At 36.9% G+C, this 24388-nt stretch overlaps 1 protein-coding gene and 1 pseudogene across 3 annotated transcripts in view; one reads left to right on the top strand and one right to left on the bottom strand.

Annotated features, from left to right (window-relative positions):
• The window catches only part of ARHGAP20 (Rho GTPase activating protein 20), a 207215-nt gene that overhangs the window by 60653 nt on the left and 122174 nt on the right, over positions 1-24388 (bottom strand). For 2 of the 3 annotated variants that reach the window (XM_055422993.2, XM_055422992.2), the window contains exon 4: positions 10431-10580. In XM_055422993.2, coding sequence (XP_055278968.2) covers positions 10431-10580 — 150 coding nt within the window. Of the gene's footprint in view, positions 1-10430; positions 10581-24388 lie in introns of those variants that run through there. The other variant, XM_055422995.2, reaches the window with a different exon arrangement.
• LOC129554312 (S-phase kinase-associated protein 1 pseudogene) lies at positions 11097-11586 on the top strand (annotated as a pseudogene).

The raw sequence follows: 24388 nt of genomic DNA on the forward strand, positions 1-24388 counted from the left end.
CTGTACAATACATCCTTGTTTCTTATCTGTTTTATCCACAGTAGTTTGTATCTCTTAATCCCATAGCTGTAATGTGTGCCTCCCCACCTCTCTCCCCGCTGGAACCACTACTTTATTTTCTCTTCTCTTTGAGTCTGTTTCTGCTTTTGTACTTCCATTCATTTGTTTTAATTTCTTGATTCCAGTATTAATGATATTATACAATATTTATCTTTTGCGGACATATATCACTAAGCATAATATTCTGAAGTTTCATTCCTATTGCTGCAGATGGCAGAAGTTCATTCTTTTTTATGTCTGAATAATACTCTATCCTGTGTGTGTGTGTGTGTGTGTGTATACGTACCATATCTTTATCCATTCATCTGTTCATGGACACTTGGGTTGCTTCTATATCTTGACTGTTATAAATAATGCCACTATGAACATTAGGTACATGAATCTTTTTGAATTAGTGTTTTCACTTTTTTTCCTGAATGTATATCCAGGAGTAGAACTGCTGGATCCTATAGCAATTCTATTTTTAGTTTTTTTTGAAGAGCCTCCATACTGTTTTCCACAATGGCTGTACCAATTTACATTCTCAAGAGAGTATAAGGTTTTCTTTTATCTATATCCTCGAAAACATTTGTTCCTGTTGATGACAGCCATTCTGAAATGTGTGAGGTGATATCCCATTATTGTTTTGATTTACATTTCTCTGATATTAGTGAGTTTGAACATCTCTTCATATGCTGTTAGCTAGCCATCTTTAAGTCATCTTTAGAAAAGTGTCTATTCAGGTCTTCTGCCAATTTTGGACTATTTGTTTTTTTGTTACTGAGTTGTATGAACTGTTTAAATAATTTATATATCATCCCTTTGTAGAACACATTATTTGCAAATATCTTCTCGCATTCTGTAGGTTGTCTTTTTGTTTTGTCAATGGTCTCCTTTGCTATGTAAGGGCTTTTTAGTTTAAGAGCGTTTCTTTATATTTTTGCTTTTCTTTATTTTGCCTTAGGAGACAGATCCAAAAATATATTGTTACTGCTTATGTCAAAAACTGTTCTGCTTATGTTTTCGTCTATGAATTTCATGGTTTCTGGTCTTACCTTTAGGCCCTTAATCCATTTTGTCTTTATTTTTGTATACAGTATGAAGGGATGTTCTGACCTCATTGTTTTACACACAGATATACAGTTTTCCTAGTACCATTTGTTGAAGAGACTTTAATCTCTCCATTGTATATTCCTGCCTCCTCTGAAGTAGATTAATTGACCCAAAGTGTGGGTTTATTTCTGGGCTCACTATTCTATGCCATTGATTTACGTATCTGTTTTTGGGCCAGGCCCATGCTATTTTGATTACTGTAGCTTTGTAGAATAATTTGCAGTCAGGGAGGGTAACACTTCTCGCTTTGTTTTTTTTCCATCAAGATTGTTTCAGCAATTCAGGGTCTTTTGTACTTCTATATGAAAATCAGGATTATTTGTTCAGTTCTGTGATGCCACTTTAACAATATTAATTCATCTAATTGAAGAACGTGGGAGATCTTTCCATTTCCTTGTATCAGCTTCAATTTCCTTGAATATTTTATAGTTTTCAGTGTATAGGTCTTTCACCTCCAAGGTTAAGTTTATTCCTAGGCATTATATTCTTTTTGATATGGTTTTAAATGGGATTGTTTTCTTGCTTCTCTTTCTGATAGTTCAGTACTTCTATATAGAAAAGCAACAGATTTATGTATATTAATCTCATATCCTGCAACTTTACTGAATTCATTTATTAGTTCTAATAATTTTGGGTGGAGACTTCAGGGTTTTATATACATAGTATATTGTCATCAGCAAATAATGACAGTTTTACTTCTGCTCTTCCACTTTGGATGGCTCTCATTTCTTTTTCCTGTCTGATTGCTATGAGTTATACTTCCAACAAAATGTTAAATAGAAATGTAAGAGTGGGCATCCCTGTCTTTCTTTTTAATTCAGAAGAAAGGCTTTCAGCTTTTCACCGTTGAGCATGATATTAAGTCTGGGTTTATCAAAATGTTGTTTATTATGCTGAGATATATTCCCTCTAATCCAACTTTGATGAGAGTTTTTTTTTTTTTTATCGTGAATGGATGTTGAATTCTGCCAAATATGCTTTCTGTGTCTTGACATGATCATGTGATTTTTATCCTTCCATTTGTTAATGTGACATATCACACTGATTGACTTTCAAATACTGAACTGTCCTTGTGTCCCTGGAACACATCCTACTTCATCATGGTGTATAGTTCTTTCTATATACTGTTGGTTCCATTTGCTAATATGTTGCTAAGGGTTTTACACGTATATTCATCAAAGATATTGGCCTCTAATTTTTTTGGAGCATCTTTGTCTGGTTTTGGCATCAGGGTAAATGTGCTCTCAGAGAATGAGTTTGGGAGTGTCTCCTTCAATTTTTTTGGAGAATTTGAGAAGGATAGATATTAGCTTTCCTTTATATGTTTGGTAGAATTTTCCTGTGAAGCCAGAATTTCCCTGTGAATTCTTAGACTCGTTTGCTAGCAGTGTTTTAAAAAAATAACAAATTCAATGTCAGTACTAGTAGTCGGTCTGTTCAAATTGTTTGTTTACTCCTAATACAATGTTAGCAGGTTTTGTTGGAAATTTGTCTATTTCTTCTATGTTGTCCAATTTGTTGGCATACAATTGTTCACAGAATTCACTGATGATTTTTATATCTCTATGGCATTGGTTTTTATTTCTCCTCTTTCATTTCTTTTATTTCCTTGGGTCTTCTCCCTTTTCTTCTTGGGGAACTTCATTAAAGCTTTATCAATTCTGTTTACCTTTTCAAAAAACCAACTCATGGTTTCATTGATCTTTTCTATTTTTTTTCAGGAGGGACTCTATTTTGTTTCCTTTCTGATCCTTACTGTTTCTTTCCTTCTGCTGACTTTGGGTCTTTGTTTGTTCTTCTCTTTCTATTTCTTTAGATGGTAGGTTAGGTTGTTTATTAGAGATTTTGCTTGCTTCTTCAGGAAGGCCTGTATTGCTATAAGCTTTCCTCTTAAGAGATGTTTTTGCAATGTCCTAAAGATCTGGTCTGTCTAGTCAAGGCTATGGTTTTTCCCGTGGTCATGTATGAACGTGAGAGTTGGACTGTGTAGAAAGCTGATGGCCAAAGAATTGATGCTTTTGAACTGTGGTGCTGGAGAAGACTCTTGAGAGTCCCTTGGACTGCAAGGAGATCCAACACAGTCCATTCTAAAGGAGATCAATCCTGGGTGTTCATTGGAAGGACTGATGCTAAAGCTGAAACTCCAATACTCTGGCCACCTCATGCGACGAGTTGACTCACTGGAAAAGAGTCTGATGCTGGGAAGGATTGGGGGCAGGAGGAGAAGAGGACGACAGAGAATTGAGATGGCTGGATGGCATCACCGACTCGATGGAGATGAGTTTGAGTAAACTCTGGCAGTTGGTGATGGACAGGGAGGCCTGGCGTGCTGTGATTCATGGGGTCGCAGAGTCGGACACGACTGAGCTGAACTGAACTGAAAGATCTGGTAGTGCTGTGTTTCCACTGTTATTTTTCTCAAGGTATTATCTCATTTCTTCTTTCATTTTATCATTGACCCACTGGATTTTCAGTAGCATGTTGTTTAGTCATGTATTTGCGCTTGTCATGTTTTTCCTGATGTAACTTGATGTAATTATTTTCCAGTCATTATTGGAAAAGATGCTTGCTATAATTTCTATCCTGTTAAATTTGTTTACACTTGTTTTCTGGCCTAGTATGTGATATATCCTGGAGAATCTTCCATGTACACTTGAAAAGAATGTGTATTCTGCTGGGTTTGGTTGGAGTGTGCTGCAGCTACCTAAAAAGTCCATGTGGTTTAGTATGCCATTTAAGGTCACTGTTGCTTTAATAATTTTCTGTCTGGATGATCTGTTGATGTAAGTGGGGTATTAATATCCCTTACTATTATTGTATTAATAATATTATTGTCAGTTTCTCCACTTATGTCTTAATATTTGCTATACATGTTTAGGTGCTCCTGTACTGAGGGCATGTATGTAAATGAGTATAGTATGCTCTGCTTGTATTGGTCCCTGTTTTATAAAATAATGCTCTTTTTTGGTCTATTGCTATAGTCTTTTAAAAAATCAATTTTGTCAGTTACAAGTATTGCTACTCCAGCTTTCTTGTCTTTTCCATTCATCAGTTCAGTTCAGTTCAGCCCCTCAGTCATGTCCGACTCTGAGACCCCATGAACCGCAGCACGCCAGGCCTCCCTGTCCATCACAAACTCCCAGAGTCCACCCAAACCCATGTCCATTGAGTCGGTGATGCCATCCAACCATCTCATCCTCTGTCGTCCCCTTCTCCTCCTGCCCTCAATCTTTCCCAGTATCAAGGTCTTTTCCAATGAGTCAGCTCTTCGCATCAGGTGGCCAAAGTACTGGAGTTTCAGCTTAAGCATCTCATATGAAATACAAAATATCTTTTTCATGTCGTCACTTTCAGTCTGTGTGTCTTTAGCTCTGAAGTGACTCTTATAGGCAGCATATTGGTGTGTTTTTTTTTTTTAGTCCAATCAGCCATCCTATGTCTGTTGATTGGCACATTTAGTCCAGTGACATTTAAGGTAATTATTGAAAGGTGTGTACTCATTGCCATTTTATTATTCTTTTCTGGTTGTTTTTGTAGTTCTTCTCTTGTCATGTCTTCTTTTTTCATTTCTTCCCTTGTGGTTTTATGATTATATTTAGTAGTATGCTTGTGCTCCTTTCTTTTTAGTTTTTAAGTACCGATTATAGGTTTTTGATTTGTGGTTATCATAGGGTTCATATACATTGACCTACAACTACATCTACTTGTTTTAAGCTGTAGTCATTTAAGTTGAAACACATTCTAAAAGATTTACATTTTTTATCCCCCTCTCTGACATTTTCTGTTTTTGATGTCATATTTTACATTTTCATGTTATCCCTTAACTATTTATTTGTAGTTATAATATCTACTTTTACAATTGTTTGTCTTTTTATTTTCATACTAGCTCACTTAAGTGGTCGATTCTCAGTCCCTACTATTTGCTTTCCTAGTGGGATTTTCCTATAGATTCTTATTTATTTTCCACTTAGAGAAAATTCTTTAATTATTTTTGGGTAGGTTTAATATGGATGAACTCTTTCAGTTTGTGCCTTCTGAGAAGTCCTTTATCTCTTATTTGACTCCAAATGATAATCTTGCTAAGTATCACAGGTTGCAAGTCATTCCCCTTTAGCACTTTGAATACAGCATGTCACTGCTTCCTGTCCTATTTGGAATCCTCCATGCTTCCTGTACCTGGGTATCTGTTACTCGTGACAAGTTTGGGAAGTTTTCCACCATAATTTCATGAAATATTGAGTTTCCATTTCTCCCTCTCTTCTCCTTTTGGGTTACCTATACTGTGAATGTTGGTAAGCTTAATTAATGTTATTCCAGAGCTCTCTTAAACTCTTTTCATTTAAACATTTTTTCTGTTCTGATCAGGTGTTTATTATTCTGTTTTCCAGATCACACAGTGTGCTATCCTTTCTTGTGTATTTTTTATTTTAGTTATGGAATTCTTCATTTCTAACTGGGTCCTCTTTTATTTTCTAGTTTCTTGTTAAAAATTTTCACTGTGTTCATCTATTTTTCTCTAAAGAAGTTAGTATTTTTACTATCAATGCTTTGAATTCTTTGTCTGATAAACAGTTTATTTCATTACATATTTCTCTTACTTCTTAAACTGAAACCAGTTCCTCTGCCTTTTTCATTATGCTTAAAATTTTTGGCCTCTATGTATTTTGGTGAAACACTTACCTATTACATTATTGAAATGGTGTACTTAGGTGGGGGCATCCCTATACAGACTATGTATGCCCAGTGCCATTGGTGGCAGAGCTGGATTTGATGTAGATGAAGGTCAGATGTTTCCTCAGTGTGTGCCAGCAGCAATAGCCTTGGTAGTGGACATGGCTGGAAATGGATAGGTTAGAGCTGAAGCTACTTGTGAGGCAGGACTTGCTCTCTCTCCTCCATGGATCTCAAATTGCTACAGCAGAAGCCCTGAGATTCAGGCCTGAGCTGGCTCTGTTCCTGCTAAGCGTTTTCTTTCACTTCTTTAAGTACTGGAACCTTTGTTCCAGAGCGGGGCCATGCTGATGCAAGGTGGGGCTCATGTGGGTTCTTGGTTCATGTTGGCCTCAGACAGACACCTGAGCGGTCTCTGATCTGCTTGCCTGTGCAAGAATCTGCAATTGTTTCCCTTACTCTGCTCACAGGCAGCTGTGGGTCTGAGTCCCCTCGTCCTTCTCCCTCCTCTGCTGCCTCCACCCTGATGTCCTATACTGCAGGACAGGTGGGGTCTGTGTGAACTCTCCATATACTGCGGCATGAGCTGTAATGAATCAGGTGTCATCAGAGTTCTGGGTTGCTTCTGATGCACTCCTTAATTAAGCACCAATAATGGCCACTGCTACCCTACCTAAACATCACCTCAGGACCAAGTCACCTTTGGTGGTCCAAGTTCTGTTCCTAGTCATGGCAGCTCTTGGTGCAGTGGGGAGTTGCAACTGGAGGAAGCAGGGCTTGAGCATTTCTCCACCAGGCCCAAATCATGCACCAGTGAGGTGGTTAGGGAAAACAAGCAGCCCCTAGAGCAATCCTCCACTCTGCCCCAGGGGCAAGCCAGCTCATGAGGATGTATGTGCGTTTCTGTGTATGAGTGAGTATGTACATACATGCAAGCAGAGGCCAGGTTTCCCACAGCCTTCTTGTTAGTTCCAGCAGTTCTCCAACCAGCCAAGAGGGCTGGTCTCCCCTGTGTAGGATGCCAGGAGTGGGATGCCCAATCTGTGGTTTGAACTGCTCACTCTCCAGGGCAGGTCTCTGCCCATGTAATGTCCCTTTTCCTCTGAGGATACTCCTGGTGGCAAGCTCCCAGCCTGATCACTTTTCTTTTCTTCCTGATCATGTGTGGATCTTTCTTACAGTCTTGGTTGTACAGGAGACTTTCGGCCAGTTTTCAGTGAGAATCATTCCACATGTAGATGTGGAATAATCTACATGGGGGAAAGTAAGTTCCACATCTTCCTACTCTGCCACTTTGATCAATCTTGAGTCTTTAAACACTCTAAAGATGCTATTCCAGTGATCTCTGAAACAGCCATAATTTCTGATGTGAAAACCACAATGATGCAAAGTGTTGTTCCACTGTATGTAATGTGTTGTTTTTTTCTGGCTGCTTTCATGATTTTCTCTTATATTTGGTTTATAGCAGTTTGTCTATAAATAAATAGGTGAAGTTTTATTCATATTACTCCCATTTAGGGTTCACAGAGCTCACTGAATCTGTACATATATGTCTTTCACCAAATTTGGGAGATTTTCAAATCATTCTTTCTAAAATATTTGTTCTGCTGCATTCCTTCTCTCTCTTCTTTCCGGAATTCCCATTACATGTATATTATACATTTTGGTTTTCCTCCAAGTCTCTGATGCATTTTTGATTAAAAAATCTTTTTTCCTCTCTTCCTTAGATTGGATAACCTCTGTTGATATACTTTCAAATTCACTGACTTATTTCTCTTTCATTGCCATTTTGCAATTAAAGCCACAGAGAATTTTTTAAAATTTAAGATATTATGATTTTTAGTTCTAGAATTTTCATTTGGCTTTGAAAAATATTTTCTATTTCTCTGCTAAGGTTTCCTATCTTTTCACTCATTTCAGTTGGCTTTTTCTTTTACCTACTGAGCATAGTTGTAAGAGGTGCTTGTAAGTTCTTTTATAGCAGTTCCAACTAATAGATCATCTCATGATTGGCTTCTATTTATTATCTTTATCCTTTATAGACACTTCATAGATGAAAAAACTTCAGATAACACTCTAGACATTATAAATATCTTATTCTGGAGACTCTGAGTCTTGTTATATTTGCAAAATAATGTTGATGTTTTAACAGACAACTCATTTGATTAGATTCAAGCTGAAAACCCTACCTCTCCTGTGTTCAGCAGCAACTCAGTGCAAGTCTTTCAGCCTTAGCTTGAAGCTGCTTTAAGTCTATTCCATGCATATGTGATTCCGCATTCAGCTGGGCAGAGTCTAAACAGAAACTTTGGAGCTTCCTTTCTCTGATACTCTTCTTTCTGAGATTTCCTCCCTCAAGTTCCTGTGGCTGTGGCTAACCCAAACTCTGTACTTCGGTGTTTCAGCCCAAAATGCCTGAGTTTTTGTAAGTTTAGATGCCCTTCACCATGATTTGACTGCAGCTTGCCCTCAGGCTAATGCCTTAAAAGCAGGAAACTCATGCAGTGCTGATGCCTTGTTCCAAGTTTCAATTCTTCCCCAAAATCTGCCAACATTTTGTTCACTTTCCAGAACCTTCAGGAGGTTGTTGTTTGTTTTGTTCAGAGTTTACAGTTGTTATCTGTAGAGCGGTCAGTCTGTTAAGACCTCACTCCGCCATACCAGAGTATGAACTCTTCCACACTACTTTTTTTTTTTTTTAAAGAGTAATCTTTTAATTTCAAGATGGGTTTAGATTTTCAGGAAAGTTGCAAAGATAGTACAGAGAATCCCTATACACCTCACACCCAGTTTTTGTTTCTTCTAAGGTTATCCTCTCACATTATCATGGCACATCCATCAAACTAACAAACCAATGTCGGGACATTACCATTAACTATACTACTGACTTCAGATTTCACCAGTTTTTCCATTAATGTCCCTTTCCTATTTTCTATTGTAGGATACCACATAGTAGATTTAGATATCATGTCTCCTTAGTGACCTTTTCTGTGCCTTTTCATGTTTTGTTTTTTGATTTTTTTTTTTTTTGATTGTTGACAATTTTTTTGATTGTTGACAATTACCTGCTTACTGGTCAGGTAACTCTGTAGAATATCCCTCAATTTGGGCTTATCTGATATTTTGCTCATGATTAGACTGGGGCTATGCACAAAGAGTCGGACACGACTGAGCGACTGAACTGAACTGAACTGATGGGTATTGCAGAGAAATACCACAGAAGCTCATCACACTATCAAAGCACAGATGATGTCCACATGACATCACGAGGGATGTTTACTTAGTCATTCGGTTAAAGTACTATACTTCTTGAGGAATTACTATGTATTCAAACTTGTTTCTGTATTTTCCCTTCTAATTAAAAAACTTTTATGGAAGTTTAAAGACATTATGTTGTTTAAAGACATAATGTAGTCTCACCCATCATTTGAAATCACTTCCTTTCAGCTGTAAACACCAGGGAGTCGAAACAATATGAAATGACAATATTTAGAGAAGCTTGTCATGGAAAAGAAGATACACAGAGAATGATACAAATGTACGTTTCTTCTAAATGAATTCTTAAAATCCTGTGGTAGGTCAATAGTGCATAACAGAATTTAATGGCATGCCTTTCCTTTATTAGAAGGTTAACAGCTTCAAAAAAGTAGTTATTTGCTTTTAAAATGATGCCTGAGGAGTTGGATGGTAATGAGGAAGTAGAAAGACAAATGTGTGCTTGAAATAAAAACCAGCTCTTTAAGTGTAAAACAAATACTGAACATGCAATTGTTCAAAATCATAAGTCTTGAGTTTTTGTATGCTCACTCTGAACGGAAAAGTGCCAATTTAACCTGTTCAGATTAAGAGCACAAAGATTCTCTCGTCAAGGATTCTCCAACTCCATCCCAGCCAAGGAATAAGTCTTAGGAAACTGACTTTCACTCCTTGAATTTGTAAATCTGGTTTTGATTGTCACACCTCTGTAGATACCAAGTTAGAACATGATGTGCCATTAGGAACCACATTATTTCATGACATTAAATTTATTTCTATAATTATAAACTATTTTAAAGAAAATCTGGGAATATACACCATTATTCAAGCTTAATTGGAGTCTTTTATAGAATTTGTTTCAGTAAAACATCTGTTTCAGTGGTTTAAAAAGCTAACTTGAAAACTCAATATATAAAACAGTGCCTACACATGAGGGAAGGGAATACTGGAGAGGGAGGTCCTAGAACTCTGATCACTCTGTTCCTTTTCCATGGTGTTCAAGGTGTTTCACTAGCCCCTTTAAAAAATCACAGCTCAAACCAAGGTAAATGCTTTCAAGAGTTCTCAATATTTACCTTTCATATCTTTTAATAAAACATTCTTTGGGAGAAACAAAGCATACGGGTGTCTTTATTGAGGGTATGCCAAAAGATGAGTTATCGGCTTTAGAATACAAATGAACTTCTCTACAAAACAGATCAATCAGAATAAAATATTTTTCTTTAAAAAATTATGGGAACAAAACTGAATTATCTTTTTTCCCCCCCTCTCCATTCTAGAAATGACATAGCTGACTGTATTTCACAGTAGCAAACCCATGTGAATAATATAAGACAAGCTATGGTTCTCACCTGAAAGTGGCCACGAAGTTCACTGTGGGCCAGCCCAAGACAAAGGATTTCATGGCATTGGTGTTGCCTTCTCCCACTTCATCCACACAACTTGCTGTCCACATGTCACTTAATTTTATTTTATTTTTTATCTTAAAGTTATTGTTATATCTAGAAAGATAAAAACCAGAAAAGATTTCCTGTTATTTTGTTTCTTAAATTTTATGAGAACTTCCGTACTTGTGATAAGAAGACAGTTTTACAAATCATGGGCAAAGAATGTCTTATTCATTGTTTTTACCTTCAGTGAATTGTAACATGTTGGGTTACCTTAGCCTAAAAAGGCCTTTGAAACATTTGACATATTGGTCCTAATGCCTGCATTTATGGCAGCAAATAGCCATGAACTGGCAATTTTATTTTTTATGTGTTGAGCACTGCATTTGGATCAAAAACCTAATTTTAAGCTTATTGCTGTTATAAAAAGTTAATTCATTTATTATTTATAACTTCTTTATTTCCAAAAATACATAAATGGCTGAGTAAAAGATTAAAGAAAAACATTATTTATTAAAATATTTATAGGCGCTGTATTGGCCTTGTTCTCCGCTTTTCGGTTTTGCTGTTTGGTGGCGTCGCCCTGCTCACTTCTGCCTCCGGCCCGCCATCTCCTTGAGACCTAACACCATGCCTTCAATTAAGATACAGAGTTCTGATGGAGAGATATTCGAAGTTGATGTTGAAATTGCAAAACAGTCTGTGACCATCAAGACTATGTTGGAAGATTTGGGAATGGATGATGAAGGAGCTGATGATCCAGTCCCCTTGCCAAATGTTAATGCAGCAATATTAAAAAAAGGTCATTCAGTGGTGCACCCACCACAAGGATGATCCTCCTCTTCCTGAGGATGATGAGAACAAAGAAAAACGAACAGATGATATACCTGTTTGGGATCAAGAATTCCTGAAAGTTGACCAAGGGACACTCTTTGAGCTTATATTGGCAGCAAACTACTTAGACATCAAAGGTTTGTTTGATGTTACCTGCAAGACTATTACTAATATGATCAAGGGGAAAACTCCTGAAGAGATTCAAAAGACATTCAATATCAAAAATGATTTTACTGAAGAAGAGGAAGCCCAGGTACGCAAAGAGAACCAGTGGTGTGAGAAGTGAAATTTCGTGTCTGATGCTGTAACACTGTAAGGAATATTCCAAATACTAGTTGCATTGCTGTGTTTATAATTGTTAATATTAGAAAAACAGTCAGCAAGTGCAGCAGCAAGTCAACTGTATTAGCAAAATGTTGTCCTCATTGCATGTGTAGTTTCAGTACAGTTCACAAACTTAAGGCCCAGTTTCTTCTAGTATGATTGAAAGTTTCTTTTCTTTGCTCTGAATAAAATTGAACTGTGGGATCCCTATAGAAAGTGGCATTTTGGGCTTTCCCTTTTTGTAAAGCAATTTCTGCCTAGTTTATTGTCCAGTCAATTTTAGTTCAGTGACTTTTAAAGTTGGCATTGTAAATAAAGCAACTTGCAAAAAACTGTCTGAAATAGAAAAACAATATTTATAAAATTTTCACCTTATATGCACTGAATATACAACCAGGAATTAGAGAAATTTACAATGCATTTCTAACTGAGTAGTTGTATGACTTTCTAGTCTACAAGCAAAGATTATTTTAAATTTCCTTTTTAAAGATTTTTTTTCTTACCACTTCACTCATATTGTGGCTAAAACTGAAAAAAACTATAGCCTAAAAATAGGCCCTAAACTAAACTGGAAAAAAAGAGGCCAGGAAGTATTATATTTAAAGTAGAGTTGACATAATTGATATTTATCTCTGGATACCCAGAAAGTGATCTACTTTTAAGTTGGCAATGAAATAGCTTTTTGAATTTCTATCTAATCCTCCTTACAACCCTGGTATTGAAACCATCATTCTCTTGACCTACTTTACAGATTTAATGCTTATGATGGACCTGAGACTTAAATAGTTAGAAGGCACTGGTAAGGATAAAGAGAATGCCCTAGGAAACCTCAATACTTTCTATCATTCAGAACCATTTATGGAAACACTAAAAGCTAAAATGAAATCAAAGATACTTCATATTCCTAAAACTCCTCATGGAATATTTAAAGATAAAATTCTTCAGTAGAACTTATAAAATGAAACAGGAAATTTTAGGAGCCTTTACCTGAGTGATAATCTAGATTCAAAGCCTCATCTATGCTTCCTGTAAGGCAAACAATGTAAATATAATAGAAAAGTGCCTTGTGGCATAATGGCTTCATTCTTTATTTCAATATTTTTCACCCTATTGCTATAAATTATCAAATTTTTTACAAAAGTAAAATCTTACTTTCTCTCTTGAAAATCTTACTTCTTGATGGCAGCTATTTAGGTAATATAAAATTGAAACTATGAATCTTTTGGGAGGAACAGTATGCTTCTGTATCTGCCTTCATACATTTTGAGTTTTTGTTTTTTTTTAATGCAGGCCTGTCTTTATATTAGAAACGTCAGATACCATGTAGGAACTTGCATATCTATTCATCTGGAAAAACATCATTCCAATCAATAATGCCTTCCCTAGATCAATAAACTGTCAAGACTGTCTACTCCCTTATATTAATACAAAAAAACAAGGAGCTATCTAAAAGTGTAAACAACACTTTCATTCTAATGGTCAATAGTTATTGAGAACTTATCATTTACCAGTAATTCTTAACACATTACACATATTAGTTTAAACCTCAAACAGTTTTTTTATAGACAAGAAAATGTTGTCACAGGGAGATTAAATAATTTGCCAAAAGTCCAACAGATTAACTAGCAGAGATAGAATCTGAACCTGAGCAGGGTTGATTCTTGAGCTTACTTATGCTCATAACCATTATGTATCTATAAAAAGTCCTGTGGACATGGCCATTCTTACAAAGCACCTGGAGGGGACTGTGTCTCCATGAAATTTTCTTCAGCTTTATTATCTTAAACCTTCAGTTCAGTTCAGTCACTCAGTCGTGTCCGACTCTTTGCGACCCCACGAATAACAGCATGCCAGGCCTCCCTGTCCATCACCAACTCCCAGAGTTCACTCAAACTCATGTCCATCGAGTCGGTGATGCCATCCAGCCATCTCATTCTCTGTCGTCCCCTTCTCCTCCCGCCCCCAATCCCTCCCAGCATCAGAGTCTTTTCCAGTGAGTCAACTCTTCGCATCAGGTGGCCAAATTATTGCAGTTTCAGCTTTAGCATCAGTCCTTCCAATGAACACCAAGGACTGATCTCCTTTAGGATGGACTGGTTGGATCTCCTTGCAGTCCAAGGGACTCTCAAGAGTCTTCTCCAACACCACAGTTCAAAAGCATCAATTCTGCGGCGATCAGCTTTCTTCACAGTCCACCTCTCACATCCATACATGACCATGGGAAAAACCATAGCCTTGACTAGACGGACCTTTGTTGGCAAAGTAATGTCTCTGCTTTTTAATATGCTATCTAGGTTTGTCATAACTTTCCTTCCAAGGAGTAAGCGTCTTTTAATTTCATGGCTGCAATCACCATCTGTAGTGATTTTGAAGCCCCCCAAAATAAAGTCTCTCACTGTTTCCATTGTTTCCCCATCTATTTGCCATGAAGTAACTGAACCAGTTGCCATGATCTTAGTTTTCTGAATGTTGAGCTTTAGGCCAACTTTTTCACTCTCCTCTTTAACTTTCATCAAGAGGCTATTTAGTTCTTCTTCACTTTCTGCCATAAGGATGGTGTCATCTGCATATCTGAGGTTACTGATATTTTTCTCGGCAATCTTGATTCCAGCTTGTGATTCATCCAGCCCAGCATTTCGCATGATGTACTCTGCATATAAGTTAAATAAGCACAGTGACAACATGCAGCCTTGACATACTCCTTTACCAATTTTGAACCAGTGTGTTGTTCCACGTCCAGTTCTAACTGTTGCCTCATGATCTGCACACAGATTTCTTAGGAGGCAGGTAAGGTGGTCTGGTATTCCCAACTCTTGAAGAATTTTCCAGTTTGTTGTGATCCACACAAAGGCTTTGGTGTAGTTAATAAAGCAGAAGTAGATGTTGATGTTTTTCTGGAACTCTCTTGCTTTTTCAATGATCCAATTGATGTTGGCGATTTGATCTCTGGTTCCCCTGCCTTTTCTAAATCCAGCTTGAACACCTGGAAGTTCATGGTTCACATACTTTTGAAGTCTGGCTTGGAGAATTTTGAGCATTACTTTGGTAGTGTGTGAGATGAACGCAATTGTGCAGTACTTTGAACATTCTTTGGCATTGCCTTTCTTTGGGATTAGAATGAAGATTGACCTTTTCCAATCCTGTGGCCACTCTTGAGTTTTCCAAATTTGCTGGCATATTGAGTGCAGCACTTTCACAGCATCATCTCTTAGGATTTGAAATAGCTCAACTGGGATTCCATCATCTCCACTATCTTTGTTCCTAGTGATGCTTCCTAAGGCCCACTTGACTTCTCATCCCAGGATGTCTGTCTCGAGGTGAGTGATCACACCATCATGGTTTTCTGGGTCATGAAGATCTTTTTTTGTAAAGTTCTTCTGTGTACTCTGGCCACTCTTCTTAATATCTTCTGCTTCTGTTAGGTCCATACCATTTCTGTCCTTTATTGTTCCCACCTTTACATGAAATGTTCCCTTGGTATCTCTAATTTTCTTGAAGAGATCTCTAGTCTTTCCCATTCTATTGTTTTCCTCTATTTCTTTGCATTGATTACTGAGGAAGGCTTTCTTATCTCTCCTTGCTATTCTTTGGAACTCTGAATTCAAATGGGTACATTTTTCCATTTCTCCTTTGACTTAAGCTTCTCTTCTTTTCTCAGGTATTTGTAAGGCCTCCTCAGATAACTGTTTTGCCTTTTGCATTTCTTTTTCTTGGGGATGGTCTTGTACAATGTCATGAACCTCTGTCCATAGTTCTTCAGGCACTCTATCAGATCTAATCCCTTGATTCCATTTGTCACTTATACTGTGCAATGGTAAGGAATTGGATTTAGGTCAAATCCCTTAGAAGAAATGGAGTAGCCACATAGGCAACAAAAGAGTCTGAAATGCAGTACTTGTATGCAATCTCCAAAATGACAGAATGATCTCAGTTCATTTCTAAGGCAAACCATTCCATATCACAGTAATCCAAGTCTATGTCTCGACCAGTAATGCTGAAGAAGCTGAAGTTGAATGGTTTTATGAAGACTTACAAGAACTTGTAGAACTAACACCCAAAAAAGATGGTCTTTTTATTATAGGGGACTGGAATGCAAAAGTAGGAAGTCAAGAGATACCTGGAGTAACAGGCAAACTTGGCCTTGGAGTACAAAATGAAGCAGGGCAGAGACTAACAGAATTTTGCCAACAGAATGCACTGGTCATAGCAAACAATCTCTTCCAACGACACAAGAGACAACTCTACACACGGACATCACCAGATGGTCAATATCTATTCAGATTGATTATAGTCTTTGCAGCCAAAGATGGAGAAGCTCTATACAGTTAGCAAAAACAAGACTGGGAGCTGACTGTGGCTCAGATCATGAACTCCTTATTGCCAAATTCAGACTTAAATTGAAGAAAGTAGGGAAAACCACTAGACCATTCAGGTATGACCTAAATCTTAAACCTCACTCTTCCAAATCTCCTTACCTACACGGCTTTCTGAGGGGATTCTTTTTTTATGGACATGGGGGACAAATTTCATGAACATTTATGTACACAAAGCTAGAGGTACTAATTTAAAAATATTTAAATCTAGTATTTCAATTTATATTAAGATGGAGAACCTCAGGGTCACAGTGTGTTTCTTCAGATTTTTCACTTCAATTTTTAATAGTATTAGATTATGCCAATAGAAATTTATAAGCATGAATTCTATATTTCACTCTATTCCAAGATGGAGATGTTCTATTAAATACATTTTGGGTAGAGAACATGTTATATTCCATTAAGTATCTGATGGTAGTCCTATTAGTAATGAATTAATAATTAGAACTTTTTTCCTCTTCATCTTTTTGACCTACACAGAATTCATCATTACTTCCATATTTCTTTCAGGAAATAGAATAAGAGAATAGCGATGGTTTAAGAGAGTATGAAATGACTACTTCCATTTCCCTGTGTATGCTCAGTCGTGCCTGACTCATTGTGACCCCATGGACTGTAACCCGGCAGGCTTCTCTGTACATGGAATTTCTGAGGCAAGAATACTGGAATGAGTTGCTATTTCTTTCTGCAGGGGGTCTTCCCAACTCAGGGATCAAACATGTGTCTCTTGTGTCTCCTACATTGGCAGGTGGATTCTTTACCATTGTGCCACCTGGGAAGCTGTTTTATTTCCTTTTTTGTATATTCCAAATAGGTGCTCTAAGCCTATTAACACAGGGGATATATTAGCGTCTTTCTAAATACAGTGATGCTCAGACATTGTTTTAAAAAATGTAAAGACACAATTCTATAGGAAAATAATTTTAAATTTACCTTTCTAATGAATATCAAAAGTGGACCTCAAGGTCGCCATCCAGCTTTAATATTAATACTTGTTTTAATTCAATATGGAAAAGAATGACAATAAACTCAAAACAATTTTAGGCAAACATTGTCAACGTTCTGCATGAAATGGAGTAAATAAAATACCTTAGCCAAAGAAAATCTTTTAAAACATTCTGTATTATTGTACTCACTAAAATCTACTTATTTTGACTAAATTTATGTGGCAGTCGGCCAACTATTTATCCCCCTTGAGTTTATCTCTATAGCATCAACTTAAGGACTGAAAGCAGTTTCCAAATGGAGCCTGAAGATTAGCTGAGGCAATATAGAACATAAGGTAGTGAATCTGTTCACTAAGTATATGATTAAGTACTAAATAACTCAGTTATAACTGAGTAATAAATAAATAAATAACCTAGTTTATTCCAACAAGTAATTGATTCAGGGTTCAACTCAATCCTGCATACAGGGGTGAGAAGTGATAGGGAGGACATAGGTTTAGTGTATAAGGGGACTACTTCTTGGTTGCTATTTCAGAAAGAATAGATTATCTCATATTAAGAAGGACCTGTCAGTATATTAAAATGTTTGATATACATATATATATATGTATGTATCGGTGATTTCCTGAAAAATTGTGGTAAGTGTTTTGCAAGGTGGCAGCTTTTATTTGTTGTTCAATCGCTAAGTCAAGTCCACCTCTTTGCAACCCCATGGACTGCAGCACACCAGGCTTCTTTATCCTCCTCTGTCTCCTGGAGTTTGCTTTAATTTATGCCTATTGAGTCAGTGATCCTACACTGATGGCAGTATTCAACAGTAATGATTATCTCCTCAAATATGTTTTCTCTATGTCAAGGAGAAAGAGTTCATGCCCTCACAAAATTAACTTAGACTACTCATAGTCTTTAATATCCCCAACAAATGTAGGCAGTACTTAAAAATTCAACAATCCCACTTTTGTATATTTATCAAAGAACTGAAATCAGGATCTAGAAGAGATATTAGCACTTTCATGTTCAATGAAGCACTATTTACAATAGACAAGATATGGAAATGAATTAAATGTCTACTGAAACATACATACAGTGGAACAGTATTCAGCTTTAAGAAATCCTATCATATGCAACAATGGATGGACCCAGAGGACATAATGCTAAGTGAAATAAGCCAAACAGAGAAGAACAATGATTCTACTTATATGAGGTGTCTAAGGGAGTCAAACTCACAGAACCTAAGTGGAATATAGATGGCAAAGGGCTGGGGAAAGGTGGAATGTGGGAGGTGCTAATTAATGAACATACACTTTCATTTATGCAAGATGAGTAAATTCTAGAGATGCTGCTGTGCAACACGGTGCCTATGAACAATACTGTACTGTACCCTTAATTTGCTTAGCAGGTAGATCTCACTGTTAAATATTCCTACCACACTAAATTCTTCCTAAGGGAAACACATTCAGAAACAGCTCTGCATTTATTATCTTTGTATATGGTTTTAAAAGATCAACAGTTCATTAAATATTCTATATCATTTCTTAAATAGTTAGATGAGTAACTAGTTAGATCCTTTTACTCATCACAAGAAAAAGACTGATTCAAAAAACAAAACAGAAAAAAACACTAACTGGTTTAGGAATCTTGTATAACATCCATAAAAAAAGAGGTAAGTTATAAGAGACAGCATGGATTAAATTTTGATCGATTCACATTGATTAAATGCATGGCATTTGACATATGATAGACCTATGTTCAAATGTGGGCTCAACTAATTACTAATTTTGTTATCTTGGGAAAGTCACTTAATTTCTTGAAGAAATATCTTCTGTAAATGGGGAAAATACTATCTATACAACAGAATAGTTATATGGGTAAATTTTTCTAGAAAAATACTTAGGCTTCCAATAAATGTGAGATCTCCCTTATTATCCATACTGCTCAGACTAAATATAGTGCTTGCAAAAGCAGTATTAATATTTAGACAAGCCCACGCCTTATTCTTTAATTGAACTATAGTTGACTAACAATATTAAACTAGTTTCATGGGTACAGAATAGTGATTCATTTTTTGATAGACTATACTCATTCTATATTATTATAAAACATTGACAATATTCTCTGTGTTTTATATCCTTGTAGCTTATTTATTTCTTAATAATAGCTGGTACTTCTTAACCACCAACCCTGTCATTCCCTTCCTGACTTCCTCTCCTCATTGGTAACCCTCAGTTCTCTTGTATCTTTGAGTCTGTTTCTGTTTTGTTATATACAGTTTACTTTTTAGATTCCACATGTAAGTGATAACACCCAGGATTTGTCCTTATCTAATTTATTTCATTAAGCATAATACCCTCCAAGTCCATCCATGTTATTGCAAGTGACAAAATTTCATTCTTTTTTTATGGCTGAGTAGCATTCCACCGGAGAAGGCAAAGGCAAGCCACTCCAGTACTCTTGCCTAGAAAATCCCATGGATGGAGGAGCCTGGTAGGCTGCAGTCTGTGGGGTCGCTAAGGGTCAGACACGACTGAGTAACCTCACTTTCACTTTTCACTTTCACACATTGGAGAAGGAAATGGCAACCCACTCCAGTGTTCTTGCTTGGAGAATCCCAAGGACGGGGGAGCCTGGTGGGCTTCCGTCTGTGGGGTCACACAGAGTCGGACACGACTGAAGAGACTTAGCAGCAGCAGCAGCATTCCACAGTATATACGTACCACACCTTCTTTTTCCATTCATCTGTTAATGAACACTTAGGTGGGTTCCATATCGTGGCAATTGTAAAGAAACCTGCTAATGACTATTGGGGTCAATGTATTACATATTTTCTCATGAGTGTTTTCATTTCCCTTGGATATAAGCCCAGGTGTGCAATTACTAGATCGTAGGGAAGTTTGAGTCCTAGTTTTTTTTTTGAGGAATCTTCATACTGTTTCCATACTGTCAGCACCAGTTTATTCTTACCAACAATGTAAAATGGTTCCCTTTTCTCCACATCCTCTGCAGCATTTGTTACTTGTGTTCTTGCTGATGACAGCTATTCTGACAGATGTGGGCTGCTACCTCATCATGGTTTTAATTTGCATTTCCCTAATAATTAGTGATTGCCGAAGAATTGATGCTTTTAAACTGTGGTGTTGGAGAAGACTCTTGAGAGTCCCTTGGACTGCAAGGAGATCCAACCAGTCCATTCTAAAGGAGATCAATCCTGGGTGTTCATTGGAAGGACTGATGCTAAAGCTGAAGCTGCAATACTTTGGCCATCTCCTGAGACGAGTTGACTCACTGGAAAAGACTCTGATGCTGGGAAGGTTGGGGGCGGGAGGAGAAGGGGACGACAGAGAATGAGATGGCTGGATGGCATCACCGACTCTGTGGACATGAGTTTGAGTGAACTCTGGGAGCTGGTGATGGACAGGGAGGCCTGGCGTGCTGTGATTCATGGGGTCGCAGAGAGTCGGACACGACTGAGCGACTGAACTGAACTGAACTGAATAATTAATGATACTGAGTGCCTATTGGCTATCTATGTTTTCTTTGGAAAAATGTCTTTTTTTTGGAATTCTTTTTGAACTATTTCTTTGAAATTTTTTCTTATTCAGTTAATCTTCCAATTTTATAATTGGGTTGTTTGTTTTTCTGATGTTGAGTTATCTACCTCATCTGGATAATAACCCGTCAGTTATATCATTTGCAAATAATTTCTTCCATTCAGTAGATTATCTTTTTATTATATCAACAGCTTCCTTTGCTGTGCAAAAGCTTTTAAGTTCAATTAGGTCCCACTTGTTTATTTTTTTGCTTTTGTTTCTTTAGCCTGAGGAGAGAATTCCAAAAAATACTGCTATGATTTGTGTCGAAGAGTGTTCTGTGAATTTTCTTTTTTTATGGTTTTTTAATAAATTTTTATGATTTCCAGTCTTACATTAAGGTCTTTATTCATTTTGAGTTTGTTTTTATATATGTTGTGAGGGAATGTTCTAATTTCATTCTTTTATATCCTGCTCTCAGGTTTTCCTACTAACACTTTTCCTCACTGTATATATACAGAGTAACAGGGTAATCACAACAGTACAGCACTGTTTTGAAGTTCAGTCTGACAGGGAGCATGATACCCCTACCATGTTCTGTCTTCTCAAGACTGCTTTGTCTATTTCTTGTCACTCCATATCTATTTTAGGATTATTTGCTTGGTTCTGTTAAAACTGTCACGTGTATTTTGATAGGGACTACATTAAATCTGTAGACCGTTTTGAGCATTATAGACATTTTAACAATATTAAATCTTTCAACTGATGAACACAGGATATCTTTCCAATTTTTTGGGGGGGTATCATCTTCAATTTCCTTCATCAATGTTTTATAGTTTTCAGAATTAAGGCCTTTCACCTCTACGATTAAGTTTATTGCTTGGCCTTTTTTTTTTGGATACAATTTTAAACTGGATTGTTTTCCCTTTCTGATAGTTCTTTATTAGTGTATAGAAAAATAGCAGGTTTCTGAATATTAATATTGTATATTAAAATTTACTGTTAATTTATTAGTTCTAATAGCTCTCTGATGAAGACTTGAGGGTTTTCTATACATAGTATATACAGAGTTTTCTATACATAAGTTTTCTATACATTTGAGTAAGTTCCCAGAGTTGGTGATGGACAGGAAGCCTGGCATACTGCAGTCCTTGGGGTGGCAAAGAGTCAGACAGACTGAGCAATTGAAGGGAACTGAATGGATACACAGTGTCAGGTCATCTGCAAAAAGTGATAATTTTACTTCTTCCTTTCCAACATGGATCCCTTTTATTTATTTTATAATTGTGTGGCTAGGACTTCCAATATTATGTTAAATATAAGTGGTTAGAGTGGGCATCTTTGTCTTGTTCCTGACTTAAAAGCTTTCAGCTTTTCAGAGTATTTGTGGTTAGGTGTGGGTTTGTCATAAATAGTATTTATTATGTTGAGATATGTTCTCTCCAGATATGGGGAAAAACTTGATGAGTTGTTTTTAATCATAAGTGGATGCTGAATTTTGTCAAATGCTTCTTCTGTATCTACTGAGGTGATCATGTGATTTCCATACTTTGTTAAAGTGGTGTATTACAATGATTTACTTGCCCATTTTTGAACCATTTTTGCATCCCTGGAATAAATCCCACTTGATCACAATGTAAGATCTTTTCTTTGTACTGTTCGTTCAGTTTCCTAACATTTTGTTAAGGGTTTTTGCAGGTATATTCATCACAGATATTGGCCTGTAATTTTCTTTTCTCTTTTTCAGTGTGTCAGTCTAGTTTAGTATCAAGGTAATCGTGGCCGTGGAGAATGAGTTTGGGAGACTGAGGAAGAAAGGAATTACCTCTTATTTATATGTTTGATGGAATTTCCCTGTGAAGTCATCTGGTCCTGGACTGTTGTTTGCTAGTAGGTTTTTTAAAATTACAAATCCAATGTCAGTACTAGTAATCAGTCTGTTCAAATTGTCTGTTTTCTCTTGATACAGTGTTAGCAGGTTGTATGTTTTTCAACATTTGCCTATTTTTTCTATGTTGTCTAATTTGTTGGCATTCAACTATTCACAGAATTCTTTATTTATTTATTTTTTTTTGGTATCTCTGTGGTACTGGTTGTTATTTCTCCTCTTTCATTTCTTATTTGGGTCCTGTCCCTTTTCTTCTTGATGAGTCTAGCTAACAGTTTATCAATTTTATCTTTTCAAAAAATTAGTTATTTCACTGGTCTTTTTCTATTACTTTTTGATCTCTATTTTATTTACTTCCTATCTGATATTTATTATTTCCTTCCTTCTCCTGACTTTAGGCTTTGCTTATTCCTCTTTTATCTAATTCCTTCAGATAGCAGGTTAGGTTGTTTATTTGAGATTTGACTTGTTTCCTGAGGAAGGCCTGTACTGATGTAAACTTCCCATACAACTCTGTGTGTCAGTCACTTAGTCGTGTCCGACTCTTTGCGACCTCACGGACTGTGGCCTGCCAGGCTTCTCTGTCCTTGGGATTCTCCAGGCAAGAATACTGGAGTGGATTGCCATTCCTTTCTCCAGAGGAATTTCCCAAACCAGGGATCAAACCCTGGACTCCTGCATCGCAGGCAGGTTCTTTACCATTTGAGCTACAGGGAAGTTACATACAACTACTGTGCTGCATATCAAAAATTCTGAAGCACTGTTTCCATTTTTATTTGTCTCAAGATACTTTGATTTCTTCTTTGATTTCTTCATCAGCCCATTGGTTTTCTGTAGCACACTGTTTACTCTCCATATGTCTGTGATTTTCCCATTTTTCTTTTTGTAACTGGTTTCAAGTTTCATATAGTTGTGACTGGAAGACGGTTGATATAACTTCTCTCCTGTTAAATTTGTTGACACTTGTATTTTGGCCTAGAATGTGAACTATCCTGGAGAACGTTTTACGTGTACATCAAAAGAAGGTGTATTCTGCTGGTGTTTTGATTGGAGTGTGCTGCTGTTGTTCAGTCGCTCAGTCCTGTCTGACTCTTTGCGACCACATGGACTGCAGCACTCCAGGCCTCCCTGTCCATCACCATCTGCCAGAACTTGCTCAAACTCATGTCCATTGAGTTGGTGATACCATCCAACCATCTCATCCTCTGTTGTCCCCTTCTCCTCCTGACTTCAATCTTTCCCAGCATCAGGGTCTTTTCTAATGAGTTGGCTTTTTGCATTAAGTGGCCAAAGTATTGCCACTTCAGTTTTAGTATCAATCCTTCCAATGAATATTCAAGACTGATTTCCTTCGGGATTGACTGGTTTGATCTCCTCACAGTCTGAGGGACTCTCAAGAGTCTTCTCCAACACCACAGTTCAAAAGCATCAATTCTTCGGCGCTCAACCTTCTTTATGGTCCAACTCTCACATCCACACATAACTACTGGAAAAACCATGACTTTGACTGTATGGACCTTTGTCGGCAAAGGAACATCTCAATTTTTACTATGCTATCTAGGTTGGTTATAGCTTTTCTTCCAAGGAGCAAGCATCTTTTAATTTCATGGCTGCAGTCATCATCTGCAGGGATTTTTGAGTGTGCTGTAGCTATCTATTAAGCCCACCTGGTATACTATACCATTTAAGACCACTGTTGCCTTAATAATTTTGTCTGAACGATCTATCCTTTGAGGTAAGTGGAGTGTTAATATCTCCAACTGTTACTGTTGTATTGTCAGTTTCTCCCTCATGTCTTTTAATAGTTGCTTGATATATTTAGGTGCTCCTGTATTGGGTCCATGTATGTCAATCAGTATAATATCTTCTTGTATTGATCCCTTTATTATAAAATAATGCCTGTCTTTGTCTTTTGTTAAATACCTTTGTTTTAAAGTCTACTTTATTTATATGAGTACTGCTACTCCAGCTTTCTTTTTTCCCATTTGCATGAAATATCTCTTTCCATCCCCTCACTTTCAGGCAGTTT

The sequence above is a fragment of the Moschus berezovskii genome, chromosome 14 (assembly GCF_049115385.1).
Source record: "Moschus berezovskii isolate FMDL1 chromosome 14, NW_MosBer_1.0, whole genome shotgun sequence".
NCBI classification, from domain to species: domain Eukaryota; kingdom Metazoa; phylum Chordata; class Mammalia; order Artiodactyla; family Moschidae; genus Moschus; species Moschus berezovskii.